The sequence below is a fragment of the Balaenoptera physalus genome (genome assembly GCF_965194825.1).
Source record: "Balaenoptera physalus genome assembly, chromosome: 20".
Taxonomy (NCBI): Eukaryota; Metazoa; Chordata; class Mammalia; order Artiodactyla; family Balaenopteridae; genus Balaenoptera; species Balaenoptera physalus.
Window position 1 is genome coordinate 56,699,985 of NC_138901.1, and position 10,506 is coordinate 56,710,490.

The 10,506-nt window shown below is 54.0% G+C and overlaps 1 protein-coding gene across 2 annotated transcripts; it reads right to left on the reverse strand.

The window, feature by feature from the left end:
* Positions 1 to 27: 27 nt before the first annotated feature.
* HES7 (hes family bHLH transcription factor 7) lies at positions 28 to 4,092 on the reverse strand (the record flags this gene model as incomplete). 2 transcript variants are annotated; one of them, XM_082440523.1, is made up of 5 exons in its annotated part: positions 4,000 to 4,092; positions 2,507 to 3,642; positions 1,473 to 1,568; positions 812 to 899; positions 28 to 482 (listed from the first exon to the last, which is right to left on the reverse strand). In XM_082440523.1, the coding sequence occupies exons 2-5, from the start codon at positions 2,546 to 2,548 to the stop codon at positions 28 to 30; spliced, it is 681 nt and encodes a 226-aa protein (XP_082296649.1). In that variant the 5' UTR covers positions 2,549 to 3,642; positions 4,000 to 4,092. The 2 variants fall into 2 exon arrangements, with proteins under 2 accessions (XP_082296649.1, XP_082296650.1); XM_082440524.1 differs by having other exon boundaries at positions 3,577 to 3,642; positions 4,000 to 4,086.
* Positions 4,093 to 10,506: the final 6,414 nt, after the last annotated feature.

Consider the following 10,506-nt stretch of genomic DNA (forward strand, 5'->3'; position numbering starts at 1 on the left):
CGTCCCCACCCCCACCCCCCCCAAAGCTCAGGGCCAAGGTCTCCAGAAAGCGGGCGGCGGGGGCGGCGGGGCCTTGGGCGCCCCGTCTTGTCTGTGAGGCGGCGGCGGCGGCGGCGGCAGCAGTCCGGTGAGGGGGGCCGGCGCGCCGCAATCCCCGGCTCGGGGGGAGCAGGGGGACGGGGACCATGCGCAGCGCGGGCTAGGGAGGCCCTTGTGCCCTGGGGGGCGCTGGTGCAGCGCGGGGCCAGGCGCTGGGGCGGCGGGGTCCAGCGGCGGGCGCGGCGCTTGGGGCCTCGGATCTACCGGTTCCGGCCGGGGCGGCTTGGGGCGCAGGTAACCTTGCAGCGCGGAGAAGAGCTGGGCTCGGGCGGCCGGGCTGGCGTCGTGCGCGAAGGCCGCCAGGCGAAGCAGGCACTCGCGGAAGCCGGACAAGTAGCAGCTGGCGAGCGCCTCGGCGTCCTGGGCTGGGGACCGGGGAACACCTGAAGCCGCGGCAGCGGGTACGGCCGGCGGGAGGACGGGCGGGCAGGGCAGGGGTCCCAGAAGGAGGGAGGGAAGGGGCGGGGCGCAGAGATACCGAGGCCGGACAGGCGCACAGACAGAGACAGGAAGCCAGATGGACCGACAGAGGGAGAAAATGAGGGAGACACAGAGACAGACACGCGCGGGTGTTATTATTAACCTCGCCTCGGAGCGGAGCATGCCACTCCCCAAGCCCACCGTCCACCACAGGGTCCGCCCCATCTACCCCGGCCCGGGCCCCAGTGAATTCCCCCCTCCCTCCCTCCGCTGCCCCACCCCCGCGCTGTACCCGGGGGCTCCACCCGGCTTCGCTCCCTCAAGTAGCCCACGGCGAACTCCAGTATCTCTGCTTTCTCCAGCTTCGGGTTCCGGAGGTTCTACAGATGGGAGGGGAGGGCGCAGAGACAGAAAGGGGTGGGGAGAGAGGGGGAAAGTGGCAGGGGGAAGAAGGGAGGGGGGATGCGGGAGCTGGGGGTGCCCCTGGATCGCGTTTGTGCGCGGACCACAGAGCGCGCTACCGAATGCGGAGTGGAGATGACCAAGAATGGTCCTGGCCCACCCTGAGACGAAACTGTCCAACCCGAGGGGATGAAACCAACCCACACAGTGTGAGGAGCGGATTTGAACAGGAAACCCGGGGAATGAAATTAACCACCCCGCTGGCTATCTTGGGAGTGTGGGGGAGGAGGAGGGAGAATTTACAGACCCAGAGGTTGAAACTGACTGACCCCGGGAATGAAATTTACAGAGCCGGGTGTGAAACTTACAGACCCGAGGGGTGGCGATGAAGATCGCGTTCTGAGAGCGAGAAGGGGTCTGGGATGGGATTCGAAGGGTCAGGATGCCTTGGGGCCAGGGTCGCCAAAGCAGCATATGCCCCCACCCAAGTGGGAAGCCCTGAGACAGGAGGACGGAATGCTTGGGAGTCCGATGATGGCGGAAGAACTGACCTGGTCTCGGGTCCGCTCCAGCAGTAGCAGCCTCAGTTCTTCCAGGCTGCGGTTGATGCGGTCCCGGCGCCGCTTCTCCACAAGCGGCTTCAGCATCTGCGACCAGCAGGAAAGGGAGAGCGGGCCGACCCGACCGAGACTCAGCGCGGCCGCGCGGGCGTCGGAATCCCGCCGCTGGGATAGTCCGGCCTCCACCCCTTCCCCAAGACGCCAGAGAACCTAAGGCCGGGCCCGTTCGATCCCTCTCCGCTCCCCCTCCCAACGCCCCTAGGGTCAATTTCTGTAGCTCGCCTCCTCTCTCTCCCGGGTCTTCTGCATTCTCCTCTCTCATTCTTGTCCTCCCTCCTCCCCTCTCTGTGTGTCTCCTCCTCCTCTTTTCTCTCTACGTCTCCGTCTCGTGCAGTCTTTCTCTGTCTCAGTGGAGAACTTTGGGGGCCCTCTTTGCGCCCAGACACGTGGGCCGCAAGGCGCCGGGCTGAGTTGGTGGCCCTGAGTGTAGAAAGGGAGATACCCAGCGCGACCGCGCCCCCTCTTCTCCCACTAACCCGTCTGTGCGGTCACCCTTCTCCGCTGGTTCTAAAATCTTCCACCTGGGCTCGGGCCTCTGGAACCAATGCCCTCCAGACCTTCTCTTACAAAGCTGCATTGGCCCAGCTCCGGCTCACACCCCGCGTGGAGCAAGTGCCTATCCTCTCCGCTTTTTGTTTCCACTCTACTCCCTTAGCTCTGTGCTCCTCCTGCTTATTTTACTCGGACTCTGACCCCCGCCCAAGCCCGCCAGGCCGCAAGGTGTCAACTGCCATTACCCACCCCCCCCAGACCTCTGCTTCTGCCGCCCACCGAGTGCCAGCTCTGACGCTGACCCCTTCTCCATACTTCGCAGCTTCCTCCCCAGCTCCTGGCTCCTCGGGTCCCCCGCGCACCTCTCCCCCTTCCAGACCTGCATCTCCAGCCTCTTCTCTGACCTTCCATCTCAGGGACCCTGTCCCCTGACCAGCCCAGGAACCTCTGCTTCCTCCCCTCCCGTCTCTCACCTTGGGGCCGTCCCTATTCTCGGCTCGATCCCGGGTGACCATCGCTCCTCCGGACCCTTGTGTGGACCGAGTCCCCGCTCTCCCTGAGCCTTATATCTCACAGGCTCCCGAGTAGGGGGTGGTAAAGACCCGGACCCGCCCCTTCGGCACCTGGCTCCTGCCCGACTCTACCCTGGGCACGAGGCTCCCGGAAAGGGGAGGAGCACAAGGGGGAGGGGTACGAGTGGAACTGGCCTGGGAGTGTGGGAAATTAGAGGCCAGTGCAGCACCGGCTGTTTAAGGACCATAAGGCTGTATAATGAGGCGGGACCCAGCTGAAGGGAGGAGGTAATTAGAAGAGAGAGTTTGAGTAATTTGGGGATAGAACTCAGGAGTGGAGTTCAGAGTTCCCCCCGTTCACTATTTCAGCTTTCTTGGGAGCTCACTGTACCCCCCACTAACCCTGAAATCGAAAAGTTAGCACCCCTCAGCCCCTAGGCTGGATCCTATACATCTTTCCCCAAAATTCACCTCCTACTTGAGATAATGAGCCACCTGAGTGTGCTGGCTGGATCCGTTTATTCAACTGGGACTTTGTCTGCAGGTGGAAGAGAATCTCTGTTCAATCTAAGTCAATCATATTCAGTTCCCCAATATCTGCGTGTTCATTGTGCCCACTGGGCACTGGTCTAGGCTGGGACCGTTCATACTGAGATATGGACTGGAGGCCCAGTTTATTCCTGCAAGATTCGGTAGAAAACGCTGATGTGTTGTCAAGTAGCTATTTTAGAAGCACAGTGAAGTAGGTGCTCTGGGAAAGGGTCATCGTGAGGGACGGCTGGACTGGGGTGGGGGAAGCCTCATGCAAGAGGAAGCAAGGCTTTGAAGCACGGGTGGAGAGATCTTTCCACTTGGAAGTATTTGATTCAAAACTAATTATAGGAGATTCAGGTGTACGCCTGCCAGGACACCTGATACAAGTGCGCTCGTGTTGCTTGCTCCTGGGGACCCCTCGTGATTACGGGGGGACAAGGAGCAGGCAGTTTTTTTAAAAAGATAAGAAAGGGAATAAAAAAGGGATCAACACCCACCTCAAACCAAGAGCATGCCACTCTGCAGAATGATGCGTGAGACTTGGAGACTTCAAAACAAAGTGCCTGAGAAGATAAAATCAGAGATTTAACGGGACAGCAAGAATGCCAGGGACAAGGACACAGAAAGACACGGTGGCGTTGCAGACCGAGTCAGAAGATAGCTGTGGAGTCAGAGACGGATGGGGCTCCTCCGAGCCCTCCCAGCGCCCGTCCACAGCTTGGTTTTTTCACGGAGCCTGCCTTGCCAAAGTCCGAGCCAGGGGAACACAGACCTTGGGGAGGGCGCTCCCATTTGGAATCAGGGAACCCAGCACATCCCACCTCCCCCTACCTGAGCCAAATGGGAGCGCAGATGTGTGGCCCCAGAACCCCCCGCTGCCCCCCTCCTTGGGAACCTGGGCTGGGCTGAGTTTTTCTCACCTGCACGCGAGGCTCGGGGCCCCCGGCGGCAGTTCGCACCCGGGTGTGGGGCCGCCCCTGGCCATATGGGGCGACTTTATGGCCGGGTGACCGGATCCAGGCGGGAGGAAGGATGGCCTGGCGCTCCACCCATGTCAACTATTGGGACCGTTTCTCTGCGAAGCCCCTGGCTATAAAGCCTTCCTGGCCATAAAGCCTCCCTGGCCATGGTCGCCTCGACTCCTTACAAACTGAGTGGGATCTACCGAAGGTTGGCATTCACTGGCATTGGTGGTTCAGTGGTAGAATTCTCGCCTGCCACGCGGGAGGCCCGGGTTCGATTCCCGGCCAATGCACTCTCCGACTTTTCGTCCTTTCTCCAAAGATGTCTTTTCTGATGTATCTGAAAGGCATCTTAAGATTTCTGCCCAATATTAATATTAATACTTAGCTTTTCTACTCTGTCGCAGAGTTTGAGGCGCCGGATCCAGACCCTGATTTCGAACGTCCTCACACTCCCATCCTCCCGGCCTGGGGGTCCGGCTGTCCACACCCCTTCCTCCGCCCCCTGCCCGCACCTCCGCAGGCGTGACCCTGAGAAAGGACCCGGCGCTGGGATCCCTGCCCCGGGGGTCCTCTCAGCCCTCCGCGGGGGAGGGGCGAGGTCCTCCGCCCCTTGAGCTCTAAGGCCCTGGCTCTTTCCTTTTCTCTTCCTCGCTCTCTCTCTCAGTTTCTGTTCTCTGGAGCCCGCCTTCTTCTTCTAAGTCCCCGGTCACGGCCTTTTTGTCCCGCCTTCTATCGGCGTCTCTGTCTCTTTCACATTCTTTCCAGGCCTCTTCACAACTGCTACGCTGGGTCTCTCTGGGTCTTCTGTGGTCTCTGCATCTCTGGCTCCGGGTCTCTCCGGCCTCTGCATCTCTTTCCGCGTCTGCGTCTCGATCTCTGGGATCGTCTCTCCAGGACTGTGTCGCCTCCCGGCCCTCTGTGCTCCCACGCTCCGGCCATCCCCTGGGAAGCTCGCTCACACCTCCAGGTTCCTGCCACTCCCCGCCCGCCCCTTCCCGGCCGCTTTGATCCCGCACGCGTCGGGCCGGCGGGCGGCCGGGCTCCCGCCAGCTGCCGCGGCCACTTGTGAGCGGTGGCGGGGTGGCCGGGGCTCCCGGGGTCGAGCGCTGGTTTTCCGCCGTCTTCCCCCGCGCTCGCGCCCCTCCTCCGGGCACACTCTCCGGCTGCTGCCCGGGCTGCCGCGGGCCCGCGTCTCTAGTTCGCTGAGTCTGGTCCCTCTCAGTCCCTCTCTCTGGAACTCGGAGTCTGGGTCTGGGTCTCTGCCTCTGGATCCTGTCTCCTGTCTCTTCCAGCTCCATCTGGGCTTCATCTTCCTGCTTCATCTGGGATAGATTTGGGGTCTTTTTTTTCGCCTCTGGATCGTGTCAGCGACTGGGAATGCTCTCTTCTCAACTCTAAGGCGTGACAGTGGCCCCCAGAAGGAAACTCTACAACTGTCTGGGCATCTGTATGTCGGTGTGCACAGCCGCTGTACTCAGTCACGAAGCCGCTATTTATGGAGGGCCTCTTGTGCACCAAGTGTTGTTAGGCATTGAGGGTGCCTTGGATCTGGGCTCTCCTTACACTTACATTATGGTGGGGGCGGGGAGAAGACAGAAAATAACTAAGAAAGCAGAAAATAATCTAAGATGGTTATGAGGGTGGGGCCGGGAACAACTGGTCGTGGCAATGACTTGAGAGTGAAGGGCTACTTTACTCTGGGTGATCACGTAATAGGGAAGAACCTTTGTGTTCTGTTACAACTTAATCACTAAAGGGATGTTGCCCATAATCTTAAATTACACATAATGGCCCGTCTCTGGGAACCCTGCCTCCCAGGTCATGAGCATTAAGATAAAATACCCTTGTTAGTTCACAGGAAACCTCCTGACCAGGTCCACCTGTGCTGGAAGGCAGACATTAACACATCCCTTCTGGAGGCTGACCAGAACCAAGAAATGTTTGACTTTACTCCCTCCCCTTTTGGTATAAAAGAAGCTGAATTCTAACTCAGGCAAGATGGTTCTTTGGGATAGAAGTCCACCATCTTCTTGGTCAGCTGACTTTCCAAGTAAAGTAGCTATTCCTTGCCCCCTACAACTCATCTCTTGATTTATTGGCTTGTGGCAGTGAGCAAGCCTTGCTGATCATGCCCAGCTGGCCCTGCTTGGGGAATTCTCGGGTAAGGCCCTAGCAGCTGCCAGGACCACTCGTCCTGAGGATCTGCCCTTCAAAATTCGCCGAAGCAGCACCGACTGCCCCAGCACTTGGCAGTTGGAGCAAGGAATCCACGTCTGGGAACTAATGGGCTCCATACTGTAGGGTAAGTCACTCCGGTGTGTACAGCGGGAAACTTTATTTCCTCTATGTTTGGGGTTTTTTGTCTGGAATAAGCCAATTTGTTTTGTATTTGAGTGGGGGTACCTTGTTGGAGAGAGGAAAGAGTTGCTGAACTTTTACCTAATTTGTGAACCAGTTCGTTTGTTTCTTTGGATGCTAGCGTTTGTGTGTGCCATTTGTGTTTTGTTTGTCTTACATTTCTGTATTCAAAAATGGGGAAATGTTTCAACTATCCCTAAAGAAAGCCCTCTGAGGCACGTTTTGATAAATGACCGGATTACAGCCAAGAACTCATGAGTGGGACGAATATATTTTATTGAAACAATGCGTGGCCACAGTACCTGTTAGGATCTCCAGAAGGGGTTTAGGCATGGTTATCTTGGGACCCTGTGCACCATGTACTGCTACCCTTGCTGTGTTAATTATATCATTTGTGGTCTCCTGTGTCGTTGGTATATGTAAAACCCCAAGACCAAACTTGAGGATTTATTTAGGATTTTCTGTTGTCCTTTGGGTTTTTCACTTCATTTTGTTTGGTACTGTTTCTCCATTTACAACCAAATCAATTTTGCGATATTTAGAGCTTTTACTGATGTCAAATGGAGGAAAGGAACAACGGGGGGAAAAAAAGAAGTCTGTGGGACATTCCCAGAGAGAAGAGAAAGGTTCCACTTGGTTCCTAAAATCACCAAAAGCCCCATCCCAGAATTCAGCCTGGTTGGTTGATGCCAAAGCAAAAAGTCATCCTTTTGATGGTTAGAAATGATCAATTGCCATTTATGATTTTATGGTGGCTATTCTGTGAAAAAGCAGGGAAGAATAATGAAATCCTTTATGTGTAAGCATTTTTGCTATTACATCAGGGAAAATAAAAAAAGGAAGGGAATGAGAGCGAGAATATGTTGCTTCAAACCTTAACTCCTCCATCCAAGCAAGCTGTCTTAGCTGCTCTGACCACTATGCCAATATATCCACTCCTTCCAACACCTTGCACTCCTATCCAGCCCCACTTCCTGACACTGGGGCTCAGGACTTCCCCTCATCATAGGAATCAATTAGAAAGTCCTGTGTTTGTTAGTTTCTGGGGCACAGGGACTTGGTCTGGTATTGTCACATAAGACCCAACTGGGCACCCAGTTTGGGCCAGAAGGCACTCCTGGGGTGGGGCGATTTCCCTCATGCCGTTATCTCATAGGGGGCCTGAATGCAAACAGCCAGTTGGCGGGGCTTCTCAGACTTGTTTAATTGGAAAGATTGCAACCCTCCTTTACAGGGAGGCTCCTTCACACCTGAAGCCCACTTGGCAGCCCCCACAGCTGAACCCAGTTGGGACCCCAGCAAGGGAAGAAGGCCCTTACTAGAGCACTGCTTATTAGTGCACCTTGGCAGGGCTTTGAAAACGGGAACCAAAGCAAAAGGGTTTGAACAAAATTCAAGAAATTCAGCAAAACAAATGAAGAACTCTCGGAATTTTTAGAAAAGATTTATCAGGCCTACAAACATCATACTAATGGAGACCCTGAGGCCCCTGAAAATATTAGAATGGTAAATTTGACATTTTGGGGGGCAAAGTGCCTCAGATATCAGGAGAGATCTGCGAAGATGAGATGGTGCTTGATTGAACCCTTGATTGATGGTGCTTGATTGAACCCTTCTCAACTGGTAGATGTTGTTCCCTGTTGAACACTTTTAAAGCAACAACAGAAGAAAGAAGATGCAAAACGAAATGCCACTTTCTTTTGGCACAGTGGCATTGGATTCCCAGAAGGCGAATAACCTGAAAAAAAGTAAGCCCCCACTGGGGAAGGAACAACGTGCTTACTGTCAGGAGGAAGAATATTGGAAAACAGATTGCCCTAGGTTAAAACAGAAGAAGAAACACAATAAAAGAAGACAGCCTCTTGCATGGTAGAAAGAGAGGAACACTCTGATGAATGAAGAGGCCCAGGGACTCCCTTGGACTTGAGGTGCCCAGTTCCAATTTCCCCACAGGAGTCCCGGGTAAAATCGACAGTGGGAAATGAGCTGATTAACTTTCTGATAGACCTCACCCTGAAGTTTTTTCACCACAACAGCTTGACGTCAGTCCCATCAGAACAGGCTTTAAGCCTGCAGATGGAACTCATAGTTAGGTTACTCTGTGGCTTCAATTTCTATTGGAAAAAATGTCCACTTTGTTGCTGGTGCTCCTCGGACAAATAGTACTGGCCGGGTAGTACTGTACGGTGTTCATGAGAATGGCAGTGTCACAGTTACTCAGTCTCACGGGGGTAACCAGGTTGGCTCCTAAGTTGGTAGTGTGCTGAGTTCAGTCGATGTGGATAAAGACGTATTACAGATGTGCTCTTGATCACTGCACCAATGTACACAAATGACCTAAAGAAAGAGGAGGGAAGAGTCTAGCTGTTCACTACCACAAAGGGCGTTTTGAATTGGCACCAATTTCTGGAAGGCCCCAAGGGTGTTGAAAATGCTCGGTTTGGTTCAGCAACTGCAGCTCTTTCAGACGTCAACCTGGATGGCTTTCATGACATGATCATTGGTTCACTTTTGGAAAATCAGAACTTAGGAGCTGTGTACATCTACCATGGTCGTGAGGGCAGCATTTGCATGAGGTATTCCCAGAAAATCTTGGGATCTGTTGGAGCCTTTAGGAGCCATCTTCAGTACTTTGGGAGATCCCTGGATGGCCATGGAGATTTAAATGGGGATTCCATCACCGATGTGTCCATTGGTGTCTTTGGACAGGTTGTTCCCCTCTGGTGACAGAGTACTGCTGATGCTTCCTTCACACCAGAAAAAAATCACTTTGTTCATCAAGAATGATGAGATAAACCTCAAACTCTGCTTCTGTGCGAAGTTTAGACCTACTAAGCAAAACAATCCAGTGGCCATTTTATATAACATCACAATTGATACAGACCAATATTCATCCAGAGTAACCTCTGTGGGTTTATTTAAAGAAAATAATGAACGGTGTTTGCAGAAGACCATGATAGTAAATCAAGCACAGAGTTGCTCTGAGTACATCATCCACATAGAGCCCTATGATGTTGTCAACTCTCTGGATCTGTGTGTGAACATCAATCTGGAAAAACCCTGGCACTAGCCCTGAAGCCTACTCGGAGATGGCCAAGAACTTCAGTATCCCTTTCTATCAACAGAAAAAAAAAAAAAAAGAAAAGAAATCATACACTAAAAAGGAACATCATTAATATATGTCGAGAGACTAATTTAACTTGGGATAAGGCCTTGCCAGTTGCCCTGCTCACAGAAGCAGGCTTAAATTAAGCCCCTTTGAAATATTGTGTGATAGGCCATTCCAGGTGTCTGCCCAGCAGGAGAATCTATAAATGCTCTAAAAGTCCTAGCATTTGCCGATTATGTAAAAACGTTGGGCACTATACTCATCTCTGTTCATGAGTTGGGGGGGTCAGAGCTGGAGGGTAAACATGGAGGAGCCATTGGAAGATAGATGGCTTTTAATGCCGTGAGACTGGAGTGCCTAGGGAGAGAGTGTGGAGAGAGAAGAGAAGGAACGTGGAGCATCCCAACACGTAGAGGTCAGGTTGAGGAGGAAGACTTGTCAAAGGGATGTAGAGTTAGAGAAGTAGCAGAAAAGCCAAGTGACCTGGAGACCAAGAAAAGAGAGTGTGTGAAGGAGGGAGCCGTCAGCTCTAGCTAAGCTGCTGGGAGGTCAAGTAAGAAGGGAGCTAAGCAACCACCCAGTTTAGCTCTTAGAGATCACAGATGCCCTGGGGGGAGAGTGACTCCGTGCGGTCCCACTCGAGTGGGTCGAGGTGAGAATGGGATGTGAAGGCATGCAGACGGTGGCTGTAGACACAACTCTGTCAAGCTTTGCTGCGAATGGGGAGGAACATTGTTGGCAGCCGGAGCACAAGAAAGAGATGAGGATTGCTAGAGTGTGTTTGATGCTGGTGGGAGTAACCAAGGGTGGGTGGGCGGGTAGACTTCGCTACCAGGTGGAGAAATGGGTCTCAGGTAGTAGGGAAGACTCCTCACCCCCAGGGAGATGGGGAAGACAGGGGGTGTGGGTCACTTAGAGTGTGGGAAGGATGAGGCAGTTTCCCTCTAGTGGTTCCTGTTTTCCCAAAGAATGAATTAATCCTGTGATAAACCATA